Source organism: Nestor notabilis, unplaced genomic scaffold, assembly GCF_000696875.1.
Source record: "Nestor notabilis isolate BGI_N333 unplaced genomic scaffold, ASM69687v1 scaffold11354, whole genome shotgun sequence".
NCBI lineage: Eukaryota > Metazoa > Chordata > Aves > Psittaciformes > Psittacidae > Nestor > Nestor notabilis.
Genome location: NW_009925192.1, coordinates 104,535 through 125,580, shown reverse-complemented (window position 1 = coordinate 125,580; position 21,046 = coordinate 104,535). Strand labels below are relative to the sequence as shown.

General features: G+C 41.8%; 1 protein-coding gene across 1 annotated transcript; it reads left to right on the top strand.

Moving 5' to 3' along the window:
• Positions 1-140: 140 nt before the first annotated feature.
• On the top strand, positions 141-19,518 carry CASP2 (caspase 2, apoptosis-related cysteine peptidase). The gene is made up of 10 exons (XM_010012937.1): positions 141-272; positions 4,214-4,381; positions 8,136-8,211; positions 9,639-9,733; positions 11,239-11,415; positions 13,065-13,193; positions 13,646-13,736; positions 18,467-18,616; positions 18,708-18,817; positions 19,384-19,518. Exons 1-10 carry the CDS (start codon positions 141-143, stop codon positions 19,516-19,518), a joined length of 1,263 nt encoding a protein of 420 aa, XP_010011239.1.
• Positions 19,519-21,046: the final 1,528 nt, after the last annotated feature.

Below are 21,046 nucleotides of genomic sequence, written 5' to 3'. Positions count from 1 at the left end.
GCTTCCGCTCGTTGTCAGGCGGTGGCTGCCCGTGGGTTCGGTCCGCTTCATCGTGGGCGGGAAGCTGAGAGGGATTGAGGGTGGCTCGTACAGTTGAGTTGTGCTTAGGTCTCGCCTTTCTTGCCAGGGAAGCGTGCGGCATGCAGCGGTGTCACCAGGAAGCGCTAAAGAAGAACCGGGTGATGCTGGCGAAACAGCTGCTTTTAAAGGAGTTGATGGAGCATATGATAGAAAAAGACATTATCACCACGGAGATGGTGGAGATGATACAGGTATGCAGGTTGTACTCGTCTACACCCGAGCCTTAACCCTGAGTTCTAGTTAAGCTCAGTGTCGTCCCTGGCAGTGGCAGCATGGTAAACTCTGCATGTTTTAATGCGATTACATGCATGGAACATGCAAAGCAGCATGGGTTTTGCTTGCAACACGCAAGAGAACTGTAAGCCACTGTTTGCAATACTGATTTTTACTGGGGTTTAGTAAATCGTTGGCTTGCACGCTGGTATGGAGTTGCAGCAGACTGTGCTTTGTGAGTTAGGTAGTTATCTTCCAGTCCTTTGTTGTCATTTTGTGCCTCCATATGTAGAAGTAGAAATAACACCTATTTCCAAAAGAATACTGTGAAAGTAAGTAAATTAGTATATTGTAAACCAGTTTGTTGTGGTACCTGCCACTTTAGGAATTTGTACTTTATCTGTTTTTCTAAACTGCATGATGAACCTTACATGATCCAAAACCTTCACTCTCACATAGCAAATGCCGTTCGTAGGCTTTTGTTACTTATCCTGACTGGTTGGTACTATGAAGAGAAGTCACTGGAAATATCTTGGGATTGCTCTCAGAGGCATGGTAATGCACTGATGTGTGTGCAGGATGGAGGTAAAACTCTTCAAAGAGAAAACAGACTGGAAAGGAAGTGACTGAAGGTGCATATCAAGTGCATCTGAGGACTCAAGTAAGCAATTGAGGCACTTTTTAGTCCCTTAGTAGAGTTGATGGTCCTGTCATAAAAACAGATGCTGCTGAACAGAATTTTGAGCTATTTGCTGGGTGCTGCTGCAGGTGGTGTAAACTTTAGACTGATAAGGTTTTTGAAAGCAATGAAGAAATAACTTTCTGATGAATTTTGACTCACATGTGTCACATAATGTGAAATTACTCATGGGACCTGTTAAGGGTACCTGTTCTAAGTTGTTGCGAGATGCGGGCAGTCTTTACATGAAATAGCTCAAATCCCTAGTGAAAGAGGATGAAGGTACAGCAACACAGTGAAAGTCAGAGAATGAAACAAGAACTGTTTGTACTGGTTTTGGCTGGGATAGAGTTAATTTCTTCATAGTAGCTAGTATAGCTAGTATGGGGCTGTGTTTTGGATTTGTGCTGAAAACAGTGTTGATAACCTAGGGATGTTTTAGTTACTGCTGAGCAGCGCTTACACAGTCTTCTGTGCTCCTCACCCCATCCCACCAGTGAGCAGGCTGGGGGTGTTCTGCAGGTTGGGAGGGGACACAGCCAGGACAGCTGACCCCAACTGACCCAAGGGATCTTCCAAACCACATGACATCATGCTCAGTAATAAAAGCTGGGGGAAGAAGGAGGAAGAGGGGAACATTGGGAGTTCTGGCATTTTCTTTCAAAGTAACTGTCCTGCATGTTCTGCATGCTGGAGCTTTGCTGTCCTGGAGGTGGCTGAACACCTGCCTGCCCATGGGAAGCAGTGAATTAATTCCTTGGTTTGCTTTGCTTGTGTGCACAGCTTTTGCTTTACCTGTTAAACTGCCTTTATCTCAACCCACCAGTTTTTCACTTTTACACTTTTGATTGTCCCCACCATCCCTCTGGGGAGGGAGTGACTAAGCATCTGCATGGTTCAGGGCTGGTTAAACAATGACACTGCTCAAGTATGGGTGGTTAGTAGGGATGTTCAGTTGCTGGCCCAGTTAGTCACTGAAGGGAACAGAGAGGAGGAAAAGAAAAGGAGAAAAAAAATAAAAAAAAAGCCCTCTCAAAGGTGGGATAATGCCAGAGAAATCTCTTTTTGGCAAAATGCTGCTGAGATGGGGGAAGAAGACTAGAGGAATCATCCCCTTCAGGTGTAATTGAATAAAAGGAGATGCAACAGTACTTAGTAATGGATTATCAATAAGTTGTTTCCATGGATAAGTCAGGTAAATAGCAATAGCTTAGTGGAAAAATTGTGCCTAATACAACCTACACACATAACTAAGAGCTTAAATGTATATAAATAGCAATAGCAGCTTGAGCAAGAGAACAAAGTGACTCAAACAACTGTTGCAGGGTATGAATCTGGAAATTGCAGTGAAAAAAGAAATACAGTGGGGAAGAAGGAAAGCACTGACCACTGGAACAGTAGTACTGTGAAATGAGGATAGAAATGAACGTGCTAAGAACAGTGCTATAGATAAATAAAAAGTAATGTGCATTTAAAAAAAGATCACTTGAGTCAAAACCACATTGTGTTGCCTTTCATTTTTCTATAGTAGGTCTGCGAATTTGTAGTAGTCCTCCACTCTTTGGCTGAAATGTGAATAAAAGTCTTGGGAGTGCCTCTAGGTAGCCTGTTCTTGAAAATGTGTTGTGATGCTAATCATCAGGTACCCTAGTGGAAATATGAGGAGACAAGTGTCACAGTGGCTGATAGAGTGTAGATTTTTCCTGGATATTGTAGCGTGCTTCCCCAAAAAGTTACGAAATGAATAACGTCTGGATAAATAGCTATGTTTTAAATCATCTTGTCTTAAAACCACAACAGTTGTACTGGTCCTGTTGGTTTGGTTTAAACTAAGCAGAACAATAAACAACATGGTACTGGAAATAGGGCACTTAAATAAACTTTTGTAATCTAAGGAAAGTGAAATAAACCAAGGAGCTCAGGGAGGTGAAGGAAGGATGAAATTTCTTCAAGTGTAAGGTGCTCAACCAGTGCTGGAATTTTACCAAAAGTAAGAAAAAGGTGAGAGGGGAGGATATTGCAGAAAGAGCCACTAAAGACAAAGGTGGTTTTGTTGGATGAAGAGCTTACAAGGAATATAAAAAGTAAAGAGTTTGTAGGTGTATGCTGAAGAAGAACTAAAATATAGGAGCAGCTTCCTTTGATGTCCAAAATGGGGAGAGAGAGTAGGAACTTAGAGGCATGAATTTAAATTCGGTCATTCAGAAAGATATTAAACAATTTGAGTTTTTTTCCCCAATTATATACACTTTTAAGAAAGAGTAAAGAAAAAAGTTTTTCTTCCGAATGTTTGCTGAATATTGTTTAGTGTAACCTGAAGTGGATGTGGAAGTTTCATGAGGAGATACCTTAATGCTTCCTTAAATACAAAAAGTGCTGTATTTCTTTATTTTGGTACTTAAGTAAACATGCCCCATCCCTGGCAGTGTTCAAGGCCAATGTCCAAGGCCAAGGCTTGAAGCAACTTGGTCTACTGGAAGGCGTCCCAGCCCATGGCAGGGGGTTGAAACTGGGTGAGATTTAAGGTCCCTTTCAACCCAAACCATTCTGTATGAGTCAGGAAGAAGTCTGCCAAAAGCTGGCTACTGTCCATACAAAGTGCAGAATATAAACATTATGGAAATTTCTTAACTTTTCAGTAAAACTTAAGATCCAATTCTTGTGCTTAATTATGATTTATGGCTTAGAGTCATAGACTATGAAGACATAAAAACTAAGATGATTAATGTTCCTAAGTTTATTATAAAGAGGTGCAGGCCTACTAGAAAGGAAGAAGTAATTAATAGGTACTTTAGAATATCAGCTGTTAATTTACTTTATTAGGTAAAATAAAATTCAGTGGGCTTACAGCAAGATACAATATATGGAGCTGGTTGTCTTCTGTGGACTAATGAAGAAGTGTTACCAGGAGAAAGGGCCAAGTATTTTCACACTTCTGCAAAGGCACAGGTGAGTTATTACTATATGCACTTCTAGTCAACAGTGCTCTGAAAGTTGAGGTTCCTGTTAGGGTATGAAAAGGTAGTTGCATTATCAAGGGGAAGAAGCCATTTATGAGGAGGCTGAAAGAAAGTAGTTTGTTTACTGTAGCAAATCGAGACTGATTTCTAGAAAGAAGTTTGATTAATAAGGGAAAGGACAGGAGAACACTGAAGTTAAGGGATATAGTTGATACAAAAATAAATGCTACTAGTCATAAATTAATATAGTAGAGTATGGATTTTTTTTCTCTGGATCTAGGCCAAGTCTGGGAGTTTCAGCCAAAATGTGGAATTCCTCAATTTGCTGCCCAAGAGAGGCCCTAATGCATTCTCAGCATTCTGTGAAGCTCTACGAGAAACCAAACAGCAGCATCTGGAGTCAATGATCTTGAAGACAACATCCAACCTGAGCCAAGGGATTGCAAGGGTACAACAGCTCTTAAAAAATGAGACCGGTAGACTGCATTTCAGATTGGGTTTGGAAGCAAAGTGATATTTTTCAATTGGGAGGGGAAAAAAAAGTGTGTTTACAAAGGTCAGGATGGGGTTTTGTTGCAAACTGAAACTTTTAGTACACATAGTGAGAGCAGAGAGGAAGGAATTTGGGAACAAGAGAATGTAACACAGTATCACAAGATGGTAGAGGTTGAAGGGATCTCTGGAGATCAGGTGGTCCAAGTCCCCTGCTCAGGCAGCATCATCATGAGCAGGTTGCCCAGAGCCATGTCGAGGTGGCTTTTGAGTATCTCCAAGGCTGGAGACTCCACAACCTCTCTGGGCAACCTGCTCCAGTGTTCATCACCCTCATAGTAAAGAAAGTGTTTCCTGATGTTCAGAGGATACCTCCTGTGTTCCAGCTTGTGCCCCCTGTCTCTTGTCCTGTTCCTAGGCACCACTGAAAAGCATCTGGCTCTGTCTTCTTTACACCCTCCTTACAGGTATTCATACGCATTCATAAGATCACCTTGAGCCTTCTCTTCTCCAGGCTGGAAAATCCCAGCTCCGTCAGCCTTTCCTCAAATGAGAGATGCTTCAGTCCCATCATCATCTTTATGGCCTGTTGTTGGCCTTTTTCAAGTATCTCTGTATCTCCCTTGTACAGAGGAGCCCAGAACTGGATGGAGGATGCCAGGTACAACCTTGCCAGAACGGAGTAGAGGAGAAGGATCACCCATGATCTGATCTGCTGGCAGTGTTCCTCTAAATGCAGCCCATTAGCTGCCTTTGTGCCAAGGGCATGCACATTGCTGGGTCATGTTCAGCTTGGTATCCAGCAGGTCCCGCAGGACATTTTCTGCCAAGCTGTCACCCAGCTAGGTAGCCCCCAGCAAATGTTGGTGCATAGGGTTGCTCCACCCCATGCAGGAGTTTGCACTTCTCTTTGTTGAACTGCACAAGGTTCCTGGATGTTCTTATATCCAACATGTTCTTAATGAATGTGCCATCAAGAAGCCTGAAGCTGCAAAGAAAATATTCTCTCTGACATCTTTCAGTGTTTGATGATTCTCTTGAGTAGAAAGCTGCTAGAAGTTAGTCTTGTCTGTTGAGGAGAGAGGGACTTTCCTTTCTTGCTTTTGTTATTTATTTTCATCTTTTCACTATCTATGGTTGTTAGCACTGGACTAAAGGAAGAATTTAGCAATGATTCAGTATTCTTAGTGTATTGACAAGGATGGAAACTTGAGGTAAACATATTTTATACGAAGGAAAGAAGACCAGATATTTTTGAACAGAGATGTTACAATATTAAAATGTAGGATTTATTAGACTACCCTTTCTATTTTCTTGTTTTCAGTTGTGTTTTGCTTTATAAAAAATCATAGAATCGTCTAGGTTGGAAAAAGACCTTTAAGATCAAGTCCAGTCATTATCCCAGCACTGCCAAGGCCACCACTAACCCATGTTGTGAGGGCCTCGTCTACACAGTTTGGGAACACTTCAGGGATGGTGACTCCAGCCCTGCCCTGGGCAGCCTGTTCCAATGCCTGAGCACCCTGTCTGTGAAGAAATTGTTCCTAATCTCCAGTCTAACCCTCCCTTGGCACAGCTTGAGTCCGTTTCCTCTTGTCCTGTCACTTGTTCCTTGGGAGAAGAGACTGACCCCACCTCACTACAACCTCCTGCCAGGCAGTTGTAGAGAGCGATAAGGTCCCTCTTGAGCCTTCTCTTCTCCAGACTAAACCCCCCAGGTCCCTCAGCCGTTCCCCATCACACTTGTGATTCAGGCCCTGCACCAGCTCCCTTGCCCTTCTCTGGGTCTGTTCCAGCACCTCAATGTCTCTCTTGCAGTCAGGGGCCCAGAACTGAACACAGGATTCGAGGTGCAGCCTCACCAGAGCCCAGTGCAGGGGTATGATCACTGCCCTGGCCCTGCTGGCCATGCTATTTCTGATCCAGGATGCTGTTGGCTTCTTGGCTGCCTGGGCACAAGCTGCTCAAGTTCAGCTCTGTCAGTCACCACACCCAGGTCCTTTTCCATGAGCAGCTTTCCAGCCACTCTTCTCCAAGCCTGGAGCATTGCATGGGGTTGTTGTGGCCCAAATGCAGGACCCAGCACTTTGCCTGTTGAACCTCATACCACTGGCCACAGCCCATTGATCCAGCCTGCCCAGATCCCTCTGCAGAACCTTCCTGTCCTTCAGCAGATCAACACTCCCACCTAACTTGGTGTCATCTGCAAGTTTACTGAGGGTGCCCTCGATCCCCTCATCCAGACCATCAGTGAAGATATTGAACAACACTGGCCCTAACACCAAGCCCTGAGGGACACCACTAGTGACCAGTCACCACCTAAATGTGATGCTGTTTAGCACCGGTCTTTGGGCCTGGCCATCCACCCAGTTTCCAACTCAGCAAAGAATCCACCTCTCCAGGCCATGAGCAGCCAATTTCTCCAGGGGAATGCTGTGGGAGACAGTGTCAAATGTGTTACTTAAATACAAATAGACAATGACCACAGCCTTTCCCTCATCAACCAGGCAGGTCACCTTATCATAGAAGGAGATCAGGTTGGTCAGGCAGGACCTGCCCTTCATGAGCCCCTGATGACTGGGCCTGATCCCTCCGTTTTCCTGCACATGCTTTGTGATCTTACTTGGGATTGTTTGCTCCATGACCCCGGCCCTGAGCTCAGGCTGACAGGCCTGTAGTTCCCAGGGTCTTCCTTCCTGCCCTTTTTGCAGAGAAATGTCATGTTGGCCAACCTCCAATCCCCTGGGACCTGCCCACTACACCAGGACTGCTGGTAGATGGTGGAAAGTGGCTTAGTGAGCTCCTCTGCCATCTCCTTCAGCACTCTTGGGTGGAACCCATCTGGCCCCATAGACTTGTATACATCTGAGTGGAGCAGGAGGTCTCTAACGATTTCTTCCTGAATTATGGGCACTTCAGTCAGCTCCCATCTCTGCCGTCCGGCTCAGGGAACTGAGCACCCTGAGCATGGCTGGTGTGACTATTAAAGACTGAGGCAAAGCCAGCATTAAGTACCTTTTCCAGAAGTCTAATGTGGAGGTTTTGCTGACCTTCCCGAGTTCTCCAAGGATTGAAAATCCAATCATTTTGTGATTGCTTTGCCTAAGACAACCTCAAGCATCATATCACCCACTGTCCTTTTCTGTTTGCCAACAGCAAATGTAGCCAGGCACCTCCCCTAGTTGGCTCACTCACCAGCTGGGTCAGGAAGCTATCTTCCACACCCTCCAAGAACCTCCTGGAGTTTTTCTTCTCTGCTGTGTTGTACTTCCAGCAGACATCTGGTAGGTTGAAGTCCCCCACAAGAACGATGGTGAAACTTCTGAACGATGGTGAACAAGCGATGGTGAAACTTCTCCCAATTGTTTGCCATGAAAATAAAATCTTGAAAGAAAACAGAAAGATATCACTCGACAAACACATTTTTGGCAAAAATAAGGAGGATATAACGACAGTGTTAAGGTTTTCAAACTGGGGATTTGGGCAGAAGTAGAGATGAGCAAAGAAAGGAAGAAATTTTGAATGGACAGAAAATGCTATTGCTGTCTTGTGATGTTTCATTTGGTGTGAACCATCATATTTTTTAAGTCGTGTATATGCGTATGTAAATGTGTGTGCCTGTGTTCCATGATACCTACAGTCTTGTGTTGCAGAGAAAAAAATAGGCATTGTATGCAACTCTTTTCATGGATTTATTGAATGTCTTCTAGCTTGAACACTGTTACGGATCAAATCTTCCATTCCCTGTCAGTGAGTCATGTAATTCAAAGAGACTGCGCTGGATAGGTGAGTTGCCTTGACTTGCTATCTGGTTGGTTTCTTAATAATCTCTTAATTCAGTTCTAGAAATAAGCTTCCCACCACTTTGCTCATCCCAGGAATACAAACTTGGCAGTGAACTGTCTATATTATGATCAGATGCAGAATTAGGGTAGAAAATGAAATGGCATGTTGGAAGAGAACCCAAGCAGTCTCTAGTCAGCTTCACGTATTCTTACAGGAAATTTTGTTGCTTAAATAGTACATGTCAGTAAAATATTAGATTTTGGAAGATTTTCTTTTTTGTTTAAGATTTGTAATACAGTTTAATTGAACTAGATCTGTGAAAAGATACCAATTTTGGGCAGTACTCCATAACTTAGACTTAGACTTCCTTCTTGGCGAGTAAGTTTAAGTACAAGGCCTTGCTTACGTTACATGGACCCAATATAGATTTCTGTCGCTTCTGTTGAGTGTAGCGAATCAAGTTTTCTTTAGCAAGAGTCTGTGACTTAACGTCAGGAAGCTAGTTGTTGAAATGAATCTCCTTGCTAGTTTTTATGTTGCCTCTTGTAATGCCTGGAGTACTCATGTTCCCTAGCCACAGCTTTAACTGTATGCTTGTTACTAGGAGCTCTCTCTGGTGTTAAAGAACAAGTCTCCAGATTTGGAACGCCTTTTTTTTTCTTTTCTTTTATTTTTTTATTTTATTTTATTTAGGTGCAAAAGTTTTAGGGTTGGATTGTTTTGGTTTTTTAGAGCGTATGTTCCTCCAACTAGGAGAGCTATGTAAAAGGATTTTAGAGGAGATCAGGAATGTCATCTGTTTCTTCAGGAAAAGGGAGTGAGTGTTTTGTCTGCAAGTGGCAATAGTTGATTATCATTTCCACTATCTGCTGTTATCCAGAGGAAAGCATTCTTCAGAGGCAGATAAACAAAAAAAGACATTCCACTTTATGGCAGTTAGAAACATCTCGTTTGATTACTTACACATGTGTTCAGCAAAAAAGAAGTAATTGTATCCAGTGAGGGAGGCCTTTTATGAAAGGAAAAACACTATTCTAGTTGAGTATTTCTAGCAATGGTTTGTCTGTGAAAGAAATAACATACTGTGCAAAACGACAAAGCTCACAGAGAAGTATGTTTTCATGCTCTAGAACCAAATTTACTAGGCCTTAGCTAAGGCAAACCCAGGTACAAGACAAAAAAGAGTTGCCAATTAAAACTATAAAAGATTAAGTATACCATTCCAGTACTTTTGGGGTGTTGTTTTCACTGCTGTGTTTCATTGTGTGTCTGTAGTCTCTGTTCAAACAACATTTTTAGAGATATGAATATTATAATACAGGAAGATGTCTAAGACCACATAGATGAGAATTTGCAAGTTACTGCCTTAATGCAGAGGCTTTGTAGTTGGAATTTTTTATTGTTATTGATATGTTTGTTTTGCACAGAACCAATGGAACATTCCTTGGATAATGGAGATGGTCCCCCAATTCCTCAAGTGAAGTACTGCACTCCCAAATTTTATCATGATCATCGGCACTTGGTAAGTAGTTGAGAGAGAAAATCTTGAGACATGAAAGATATGAGGTGTTTGGACATTCAACTGAACATGTGCTTCTTACAATTGCATCAAAATGCGGCTTCATTGGGACGCAGATCAGTGTTGTGCTACTTGTGTCACCGAAAGGTGTTACCAGTTCTGTTTGACTTGATGTAGTTCTAATTTACAAGTAGCAAGAAGTTCTGTAACTGTACAAATCTCTGCTTCTGGTTTTTGTTCTTGAAGAGCTTTGTTAAATGCCTTCTTTTCTGTTGCTGTCAGTCTTATTGCCTCATATATATTTGTTTGCATCCTCATCTCCTGTGTGATGACACACTCTGCAAATGACTATAAGATACTAGAACTGTGTTTCAACTCGTAGTCACAGTCTTGGCTAGTTTAATTGCCAGCTGTACCACGAAGAGTCTCTCCTTAGTCTCAAGAACCAGATCAGGATTAGGTGCTGGCTAGAACAACCTGAACTTCTAATCTGCAGTGTTAGAAGTTATGTAGGTGGCCTAATTAATTTTTGTTTATTGTATTTGTTAAGCACAAATTGTGGTGTGGTGGATTAAGGGGAAAAAAAGATCATTTTGTATAACGGGGCAGACACTTTGGTAGGTTACATGATGTGCTAACACTTAACAGTTCTCTCACAGGCTCTATCTACAGCAAAGCAGATTGGTTTTGGTTTTTTTTACTGTTGACTTGGCTCCTTTTACATCTGTGCCTGTATGCACCTTATTTGATATGCTCGTTTGGTATTAAATTTCACTTTCAATTCACACAAGTGTTAGTAACAGGCTTGTTGTTAGAGTGGGAGGGGGCAGAGAGGAAACTTAATTTGAACAGACCCCTCTTAAGTTAGTTCTTTCCCTTTTAAGCTGCTATATAACTTTCAGGATCAGCGATTGACAGTTCCTTGCTGTTAGAATGGCACTCACATGCTGTTTTACATCTGTGTCTGCTCTGAGCAGCTGTTAGGAAATGTTCACTAAATTTTACATAGTGTTGTCCTAAGGCCTTGGATGGGGATGACAGAGATATACAGGGCTGTACTGGAGTGAGAGTGGGAAAAGGGAGAAGAGTTAGCAAGGCCCAGTTCACAGTTGGAAATACTGTGTTTCTTTTAAAATAAGAAATAAGGCAAGGTAGTATAGCATCTTCATAGGTATGTTGTGGGATCAGCAGTTGTGGAGACTTGCAAATACAGTTGTCTTTAAGACCCTTTGCAATACAAACATTTGGTTTATGAAAACCAAACCAAAACACCAAAACCACCACAACAAAAAACGCAAACAAAAAAGCACCAAAAAAAACCCCACATACACAAAAAAAAACCCCCTAAACAGAAACCTCAGAAATCTGACCTCTGCTGGTTTTGTGCCTTCTCCGTCCAGAAATCCTGCATATCATATCAAATTAGTATGTAGGGATTGCTGTTCTACTCTAACATCTATTATTTCCTTATGTAGTCAGACTTTACAAATCTTGTATCTTCTTTGCAGGCATATAAACTGATATCAGAGCCCCGAGGCTTAGCACTTATTCTCAGCAATGTCCATTTCAGCAGTGAGAAGGACTTGGAGTATCGTGCAGGGGGAGATGTGGACTGTACTTCCCTAGAGATGCTTTTCAAGCACCTTGGGTATCAAGTGACTGTCTTTCATGATCAAACTGCACAGGTAAAGCGGGTCGATCCCAGTACTTCACAACCAGTATGGATAAGATTTTGTAACTATTACGTAAACTTCTTAAGAGGTTCCCTTTGGTATAATAAAGCTCGAACAGGAAGATGTGAATGGTCACTTATGAATGGAAAATGAGGCTAGATGGGGTGATGTGTGCTTACATACTGACAAATATAAAGAAGCTTGGAAGGGAGAGGACTTAGAAAGTAGGATCAGAAAGGACGTACTGCTCTAGCCTGACTCTGATGCAAGGGGCAAAAATTTCTAGACCACACCTGACATGTCTTGTTAAACCCACAAATGAATAAAGTCTCCAGTTTACTATAGATGGAATTCTCCAGTGTTCTGCTATCCTAGAAGTTGAACTTTGCAAATATTTCACCTAGTCTTTGAAAATGTTAAGTGGTGTTTTCATGTCTTTTCACTGATGGAGTCAATTGCCATCCTGTTTACCGGTCTTCCAGTATCTATGCAGTTAAGTTCCATTCTTTCAGTCTTTGTTTTGCTAGAGAAGTGGCTGTGCTTCAATTAGGAAAATTGGTAATATTCCATGACTGACTGAATCAAGCCATTCTCTTTTCCTGGGAATGCAATTGCTGCCTTCTCTAACCTCATTCCTTCTTAGTCCTTTTAAATCCCTATGAAACTAAGCGTTACAGAACCTGTTAAAGTGTGTTTTATTCAAGAAGGCATCTTTTGCAGTATTGTATTGCACCTGCCATGTTGTCAGAGTTCCTAAAGCTTTCCACTCTACGTTGTTGTATTCTGATCACTAGTGTTTGAATGCCTGAAGTACCAGAATATGTATCTGCTGAGTTGCTCCAATATCCCAGCCACACTCAAGTGCCAGTGTAAAACCTGTATAAAAATACGAGTTGGTTTCTCTTAGCTGAATGCATATGTACCAACTTGGATATTTGCTGCATCCCCCTGTTGGCCTAAGTGATTCCTACTTCACAATGTTATACTTATGACTGAATATTACACACAAGAACGTTTTGCTGGGGTTTTTTTAAACGGAATACATCTTTTTGCCCTGTAAATTTGATGTACATAGGGTTTATTTCCTAACAGAAAGACAGGACATGGATCTGTTGGAGTTGGTCCAGAGGAGGGCCACAAAGATGATCAGAGGGCTGGAGCATCTCCCCTATGAAGACAGGCTGAGAGAGCTGGGTTGTTCGATCTGCAGAAGAGAAGGCTCTGGGGAGACCTTGGAGCAGCTTCTAGTATCTAGCAGGGCTACAGGAAACCTGGAGAGGAATTTCTTGTAAGAGCAAGTAGAGATAGGACAAGGGGAATGTTTTTAAACTGACAGAGGGTAGGATTTAGATTAGGTACTAGGAAGAAGCTCTTCCCTGTGAGGGTGCTGAGGTGCTGGCACAGGTTGCCCAGAGAAGCTGTGGCTGCCCCATCCCTGGCAATGTTCAAGGCCAGGTTGGACACAGGGGCTTGGAGTAACCTGCTCTAGTGGAAGGTGTCCCTGCCCATGGCAGGGGTTGTAACTGGGTGAGCTTTAAGGTCCTTTCCACACAAACCAGTCTATGATTCTATGACTGCTTGTGTTTTTCCCTGTGTATTGCCCCACTTTTCCTTTGCAAGTCTGGAAAACATTAAACATTTTTGTTCTCTCTCTCTTCCAGGAGATGCAGAGTGCATTGGAGAGATTCTCTAAAATGCCAGGTCATCGGGATGTGGATTCCTGCATTGTAGCTTTACTTTCCCATGGTGTGGAGGGTGGGGTTTATGGCAGTGATGGCAAACTACTGCAGGTATATTGCTGTGTCCTGCTATCTTGTTGCAGGTTATCTCTTGGAAAGTAACAATGGAAAGAGGAAAAAATGTTATTGGGATTTTTTTTTAAAAAAAGAAAAAAACCAAAACTGAAATGATGGGAGGCTGAGGATTCCCTTTTAAAAAAGGAAAGAATAAGGGCTTGTAGGAGGAAAAGTACAAGAGGCCGTCTGTGAGAGGTCTGTAAGATAAAGAGTGGCATAGAAGAGAAGTTGTTCCATTCTCTCTTCTTGTACAAGTGCTACATAGAGTGCATGAACTCAAACTAGTAGAGCTTGGGGGGTGTGGTGTGTGAAAAAGTTGTCACATGGTGAGTTTGGAGATGAAGGAAATACCAAGAGGTAATAACAAATACATGGAAGCAAAATGAGATAAAGTTTGGCTCACAAGAGGCCGCAGTGAGGAATATTTATCATCTTTCTTCTTTCAGTTGCAGGAGGCCTTCCGGCTTTTTGATAATGCGAACTGTCCAAATCTCCAGAATAAGCCCAAAATGTTCTTTATTCAGGCCTGCCGGGGAGGTGAGTGCCTAAATACTAAAAGCCATGTATTTGGCATGCCAGTAAGGCTCATTTTACACACGTACACACCCTCACATTCAACTTGCTGTCAACTTTCCTCTTTGCTTCTCTCAGGTGTAAGTGGGACCCATATTCACCTCCCTCTGCCCTGCTGCTGCCACTGCATCTGTTGCTCTGTAAGTGTCTTTTGCTCTGCATGAGGTGTGTGCATTGACTTGCAGACCCCAGAGCACTTTAGTGATACAAAGCTCTACTATATCCCAACTAACATATTGAGGCTTTCTCTTGCTATGCCTGCAGTAGGGGGAGTGGGGCGTATGGTACATCAAATTGCAGCACAGCATGGAGTGGTACACTAGCACTGGAGTCTTGTCTGAGGTCCTGTCTGTCTCTTGATCCTGGATATGTTGTGTCTCTTGTGTTGTCATCTATTGAGCTATCAAAGTTGGCTCCAAATGTGTGGGTTTTTTCTTTTCCTTTATCCTAACCTGTTTTCAACTTCCAAATGACCTTGCTTTAGACCCTTTTCCACATGCTATTGTAGAATTCTTATCTACTATTGTGCATGCTGTTTCTTGATTCTCATAGACTTACGCTTTTTCCACTCTTTCAGTTCGCATTTCCTTTAATTCTGCTATTTGTTTTCCCTCCTTTTGTAACTAAACACATGTCTGTAACTAACTGCTCTTCAGATTTGCTAACGACCAAATTTTTCCTTAAAATGTTTGGACTTTCTAAGCTCACTCTGAAACTGCAGATACTCTGAAGAGGAGTTCTGTCTTAGAAAGCTTTGGTTTTTACCTTGTGAGAGAGAAGTTTTTTCTAGTGTGTATGCTTTTTCTCCTTCTTTTCCCTTGTTCCTTGGAATTGTCTCCTTTCTTTCTCACTTTTAGCAGAGCTGCTTTATAGTTTGCCCTCTTGCCGGGTGAATGTTTCTTTTGCCTGTTATTTACTCGCATTTAAGCCCAGTGCAAAGAAAAACCTGAAGTCTACATGAAGTATTTTTACAATGAAAAATAATCAATTCAACTAAGCATTTGGAACAACATGCACATTTACAGTATGAATTGAATGTGATTGCTTTCCTTATACTATTGAACCTTTAGGGACTTTTGAATATGCAGACTCATAACATTGTGGAAGTAGGTGTGGTGAGCCAGAATTTGCAGCTGACCTAATTAGTTGATCAGATTTATTTGACTGTGATGTTACAATAATGGGTCTGTCAACATCAGCAAATCAGACTTGGCCTTCCTATACCCAAAACGGTTTCAGTTGGAGTGGTAAGCTCTCTATGCAAAATGCTGTAGAACTAGGATCCTGCAGTAGGCAAAGGATTGAGACTTGATCAACTGAAAGGGAAAAATCGTTCTTCAATTAAATAAAAGGGGGAGGGGAATGCCTTTTTTAAACCTCTCTTAAACCTTGATTAATAGTTGCAGGGGATGGCTAATTACAAAGTAATTGAGCTGTCAACAGAAATGTGTATCTTTTCATGTTAGCATTCAAAGGTTAGACTAGCCAAAAGAGTTTTTTTCAATAGCAGAATTCAAATAAATAGTGTGGGCAACTTTAGATTAGTACTCTGTCCCTCTATGCCATGCAAGCTAGCTGGAACTAGTTGAAAGAAAATGCAAAATATATAGGTTATTCTTTTTCGCCTAAGTTTGTGTAATAGGCCTTACTTATCTTCTATTAATGACACATTAAAAACTGTAGATGAAGAAGAGTTGGTACAGCCTACTTAATTTCCAGAGGGCCTTTGGCAGAAGTCTCCTAAAGAGTTGAATAGTCCACCTGCAGTCATGGATCAAAACCCAGCAGCAACAGAAAGGAATGGGAAAAGACAAATAGTCACATTTCACTATGATATAAAATGAGACTGAAGCTGCTTAACATCAGTGTTTAATATAGTAGTTGATCCAGAAAACTGGGAACCGTGGTAAATAATGACAAATAGGTAGTTAGCCTTTATTTAGATAAATTGGGAAAACAGCTCTCTGGGACCTTGAGTAAAATTTAAACAGACTGGTTCAGTCTGGGTGGCAGTTATCATTGATATATACTAGAGATTGAGTATGCAGAGGAATATCTAACCCAGTGCTTTACACTTTTTAATCCTTGTCTCTAAATTGGAGAGATATCAATTTGATACATGGACCACTCAGTGGATAAGGAACTGGCTGGGTGGCCACACGCAAAGAGTTGTGGTCAACGGTTCAATGTCCAGATGGAGACCAGTAACAAGTGGTGTCCCTCAGGGATTGGTGTTGGGACCTGTGTTGTTCAGTATCTTTGTCGGTGACATGGACAGTGGGACTGAGGCACCCTCAGCAAGTCTGCCGACGACACCAAGCTGTGTGGCTCGGTTGATACGCTGGAGGGAAGGGATGCCATCCAGAGGGACCTTGGCACGCTTGTGAGGTGGGCTGATGCCAACCTCATGAAGTTTAACCAAGCCAAGTACAAGGTCCTACACCTGGGTCGGCACAACCCCAGGCACAGCTACAGGCTGGGTGGAGAAGAGATTCAGAGCAGCCCTGCGGAGAAGGACTTGGGGGTGGTGGTTGATGAGAAGCTTGACATGAGCCAGCTTCAGTGTGCGCCTACAGCCCAGAAAGCCAACCATCTTGTGAGACCTCACTTGGAGTATTGTGTCCAGTTCTGGTGTCCTCAACATAAAAAGGACATGGAGCTGTTGGAGGAAGTCCAGAGGATGATAAGGGGGCTGGAGCACCTCCTGTATGAGGACAGGCTGAGAAAGCTGGGGCTGTTCAGCCTGGAGAAGAGAAGCTGCATGGAGACCTCATAGCAGCCTTCCAGTATCTGAAGGGGGCCCATAAGGATGTTGGGGAGGGACTCTTCATTAGGGACTGTAGTGGTAGGACAAGGGGTAATGGGTTCAAATTGAAATAGGGGAAGTTTAGGTTAGATATAAGGAAGAAGTTCTTTACAGCGAGGGTGGTGAGGCGCTGGAATGGGTTGCCCAAGGAAGTTGTGAATGCTCCATCCCTTGCGGTGTTCAAGGCCAGGCTGAACAGAGCCTTGGGCGACATAGTTTAGTGTGAGGTGTCCCTGCTTATGGCAGGGGGGTGGAACTAGATGATCTTAAGGTCCTTTTGAACCCAAACCATTCTATGATTCTATGTTGGTAAGTTGACTGGAATGGTATTTGAAGACAAATGCATGAGGAAGACATCTAATTCTGAAGCTTTAATCAAAAAGGTTTTGACAATATATTACGGGATGATGACAGTATGAATAATACAGCTTGGTTGTAAAATTGAGTCTTATTTGAAATGACATGCACTGTGAACAGTATACAGAATTTTTAGGAAGAATTAAAAGCATTTGGAGAAATGTGATAAAATACATTAAAAGAACATAATTCAAAATTGAGAGAATTGCATTGCTGCCTTAAAGAGATGAAGGAACTTCATGGAAGCAATCATGAAATTTTGAGCTGTGGAGCTTTTAGTTACAGGCTATATCTGCATGACCCACAATCGCAGTCTGGTGTGTTTGACCCCTCCCACTGCTCCTTTAATTTTGGAGGAAAACAACAACATTGCTGACTTACCAGCTTACCATTTCCTGTGCATAATTATGAGATGCCACCAATGTCACTGCTATAATAGGGTTAGGAATCCAAATGCATTTCTTAGGCACGATCTGGCAAGAAAAACCTAGAGCCATCATAACAGGAAGTGGGTGCTTATGCCTCCTAAGACTAGAATCTGACTAGACCTCCTAAGACCCATGCTGTTAGGACATAGAATAGTAGATTGTCATCTTACAACAAAAGAACAAAAGGGAAAAATTATATGAAAAACCCTGTAAAATGTGGTTTTATTTTTCATACAACATAGTTGGGTGATTAAAGTTACTACTGCTACTACTAAGCAGTTAGTCTAGATTACAGTGGAAACTGCGTCATGTAAACAAGCAATTGAGAATATCTACACTTGTCATCATACATACTAATGAATCCTGAAAAGGATATTAAATGTTCTCCAGGTTTTAAACTAATCTCCATGTGCTGGAGTTCTTACTCCAGTTTGAGGTGAAATTATTTTACATTTTACTGTTGCACAATTTATGCTTTTGATTGAAGCTTAAATTATATATTGAAATACTCGATTATAATCAGGATTTTGAACTAGGTGAGATATTTGGTCCATGTTTCCTTGATGTCTTGAAGGTAGACCTTAGCAACTAAAATCATAGCTCTTGCTTGAGTTCTGCAATAAGTAGGTAATTAGCATTGCAAACTAGACTAGACATTTTTGGACATTGCTAAGGTAGGTAAAAGTGGAAAATAGAAACTTTTAGGTCTAGGCATCGCATCCTTCCATGCATGGTGTAGACCATGCATGGAAGAAACTTTGCTTTTCGGTTATTCCATGATCTGCATAGGAAAGGAGAGGGGGAAAAAAAAAATCAGCATGTGGATTCATAGTCACATTAGGTTCAGCCGCTGATGGTATCTACGTTAGTTTGTGCAGAAGAACTTTCAGATGTATTTTAAGAACAGCGAAAACCACTTAAAGTTCATGAAAAAGCTTTCTGCTTGGCAACAGTTGTGGCATTGCTGAGCAGAGCCCCAAATGAAAGAAGTGCAAGAAAACTACTTCCAGGAAATACAGATAATTTCTTCTTTTTCTTTTTTCCTTTTTTCTTTTTTTCTTTTCTTTCTGTCCCACTCCCTCCTTGTTTATTTGCTCCCTCAGATGAGACAGACCGGGGAGTGGATCAGCGAGATGGGAAAGAATGGTCAGATTCCCCAGGCTGTGAGGAGACCGATGCAAACAAGGAGGAAAATCTCAAGCTGCGTCTGCCTACGTGCTCTGATATGATCTGTGGATATGCTTGTCTAAAAGGTACTGGAGAGAGACCCTAATTGTTGGGGCAGAAGGAGGTTTTATGTGTCTGTGTTCCCCAGAAACTTCATCATACACAGTTTCTTCTTAGGCACTGCAGCCATGCGAAACACCAAGCGTGGATCCTGGTATGTTGAAGCTCTCACCTCTGTGTTTGCAGAGGACTCTCGAGACACTCATGTGGCTGACATGTTGGTGAAGGTGAGCAGGAGTGTCTTTCCTCTCCCACACTTACCTTGTATCTGAAGAGCCCTCCAGTGCTTCAAATTGGTAGGATTAATCTACTATTAAAGCAATTGTTCTTGCCTTGTTTGTAGCAAAATTATTACTTTTTCCCCTATTTATTTATATGCAGTTCCACAGCAGTTTAACCAAAGTAAAAATGCTGTTTCTTTGACTCTGTCCATTTCTTGTGCTGTCACGTGGTGAACTTAAGAGAAGAATTAATCTGCCAAGAATTACTTTTCTTCTATGGAAATAGCTTTTCATTCAAGTAGATTCAGTCATTGAACTGGCTCACCACATAGCTGCACAATCACTTGCACTCATAAGGGTAAAGAATGGGTGAAGAGGGAGTGAAGACAGCAGTGTGAGGAACTTAAGCTGCCATGGAACTGCACCCTAGTTCTTTATCCTTCTTATAATTTAGAAAGACAATAAATAAGGGACTACTCAGTAAGTTAAACAGAATAATCTATGAGTACAGAAAACAACGACATTTTTCTTACTTGTCTTTAATCCTTCTGGTATTTTGTTCTCACATCTAGGTGAATAGGCACATCAAGCAACGAGAAGGTTATGCCCCAGGCACAGAATTTCACCGCTGCAAAGAAATGTCAGAATATTGCAGCACGCTCTGTCGGGACCTTTACCTGTTCCCTGGTTATCTGCCAGGAAAATAACCCTGCCAGCTCAGTGCAAGGGAGATACTGCCAAAGCTGAACTTGGAGTATGGATGTCTACATTTTCATTCTTTTAGGCTGTGACATGAGATGCACAAGCAGGGAGTGATTGTTTATATCTGGCCAGTCCGATTCTTGATGTCTTTCTCTAATCTGGCAATTCTCTTTCTAATCTGATTCAGTTCAGGATTTAAAATTCTAATATCCTGACTTAATCCGTATGTATAGAAATTGATGGAAAGAGGATCAGCACTGGAACTCGGAAGAAGTGGGAACATCCTTTGGAAGGAGACATTAAGGACATTTGTAAGAAAACTGAACGTGAGAAGGGAAACTGACTGTTCATACAGTTTTTTAAAAGCTAAACCTTTCTGAAAGGAAAATTATTCCTAATATGCTACTTATCTTATGCTTGTATTTTAAAATTTTTAAACACTTTCTGCCTGGTTCTTCATGTGGTTGTTAGAAAAGGGCTCCATTGTGAAGGAGACTTCTAAAATAGAAGGTTATTGTTTTCAGTATTTGACACTTTCCTATCATCTTGATAACTTTAAAGTCTGGTTTTGCACATTCCTTCTATAGCCAAGTGGTCAGGAGAAATACAAGACATCCCACGTTATCAACGAGCAGAGATCTAGGGTTTCTCATACAGACAAGCCTTCATAAACTGCCCCAGGAATAGTTTTGAATCTAGAAGTTCTAGATTAGCTCTCCTTAGTCCCAGAAGTGAACAACTGCATGGAATATTACTTTTGAGGGATTTGTTTGCCATTGTACCTGTGTGTCACAACAGGCACAGCATTCAATCCACCAGCTTCTCAGGAGACTATGAATTGCACTGTACAACTGGATCCCTGAAACCCTACAGCTTTGTACAAAAGGATCTTTTGTTTAAGTAAGAAAAATATTCAGGGCAGCTCTTTACAGTCCAAGCGTGTTGCTTGGACTATTTATCACTGCAGTTTGTTTCCCTTTTACATGAAAGGGAAGAGTTTCATGTTATTACCCTGTTACGTGAGTTTTCTTTCTTCAGCCATGATCAGTCAAAGCTGCTGTTTAGCTAATGCTGTTTGCAGAGTGTCATTTCAAATGCTCAATAAGAAATGAGGCATCATCAATCGCTTTTGGAAATTTCTTACACAGTCTCTTCATACAGTCATTTGTCTCTTGCTTGTGTCCAGTTGCACTTGCTCCCATTTGATGTGATGTGGGAGGTGGACATTGTGCTCTTTTTGTGGTAGAGCCTAAATCCTGATACAGTGGGTTGCATATGAACTAGAGTTTCTGTTCACCCAAGTCTCGATCTCCATTTTGTAGCAGCAAGTCGGCATTGTTTCTGCCTTACTCTTTTTATGTTAAGTGTTGCTTTTAAAATATTTTTGGAGGACAGAGTCATGAATCGGAAGCACAAAGGGATGTGGAGGGAGGCTGGAAAGTTAGGCATGTACTTTTTTATTGTTCGGCTGAGGCAAATGAAGGCTGTGTGTCCTCCAGCTGACAAAGGTGCAGCATCTTGCGCTTACCTTAC

Coding starts and splice junctions, on each gene's coding strand:
- CASP2 (XM_010012937.1), top strand. CDS start 141: ATGCAGCGGTGTCACCAGGAAGCGCTAAAGAAGAACCGGGTGATGCTG. Junction 4,382..8,135: donor TGAGCCAAGGGATTGCAAGG/GTACAACAGCTC, acceptor AATGTCTTCTAG/CTTGAACACTGTTACGGATC. Junction 18,617..18,707: donor TGGATATGCTTGTCTAAAAG/GTACTGGAGAGA, acceptor GTTTCTTCTTAG/GCACTGCAGCCATGCGAAAC.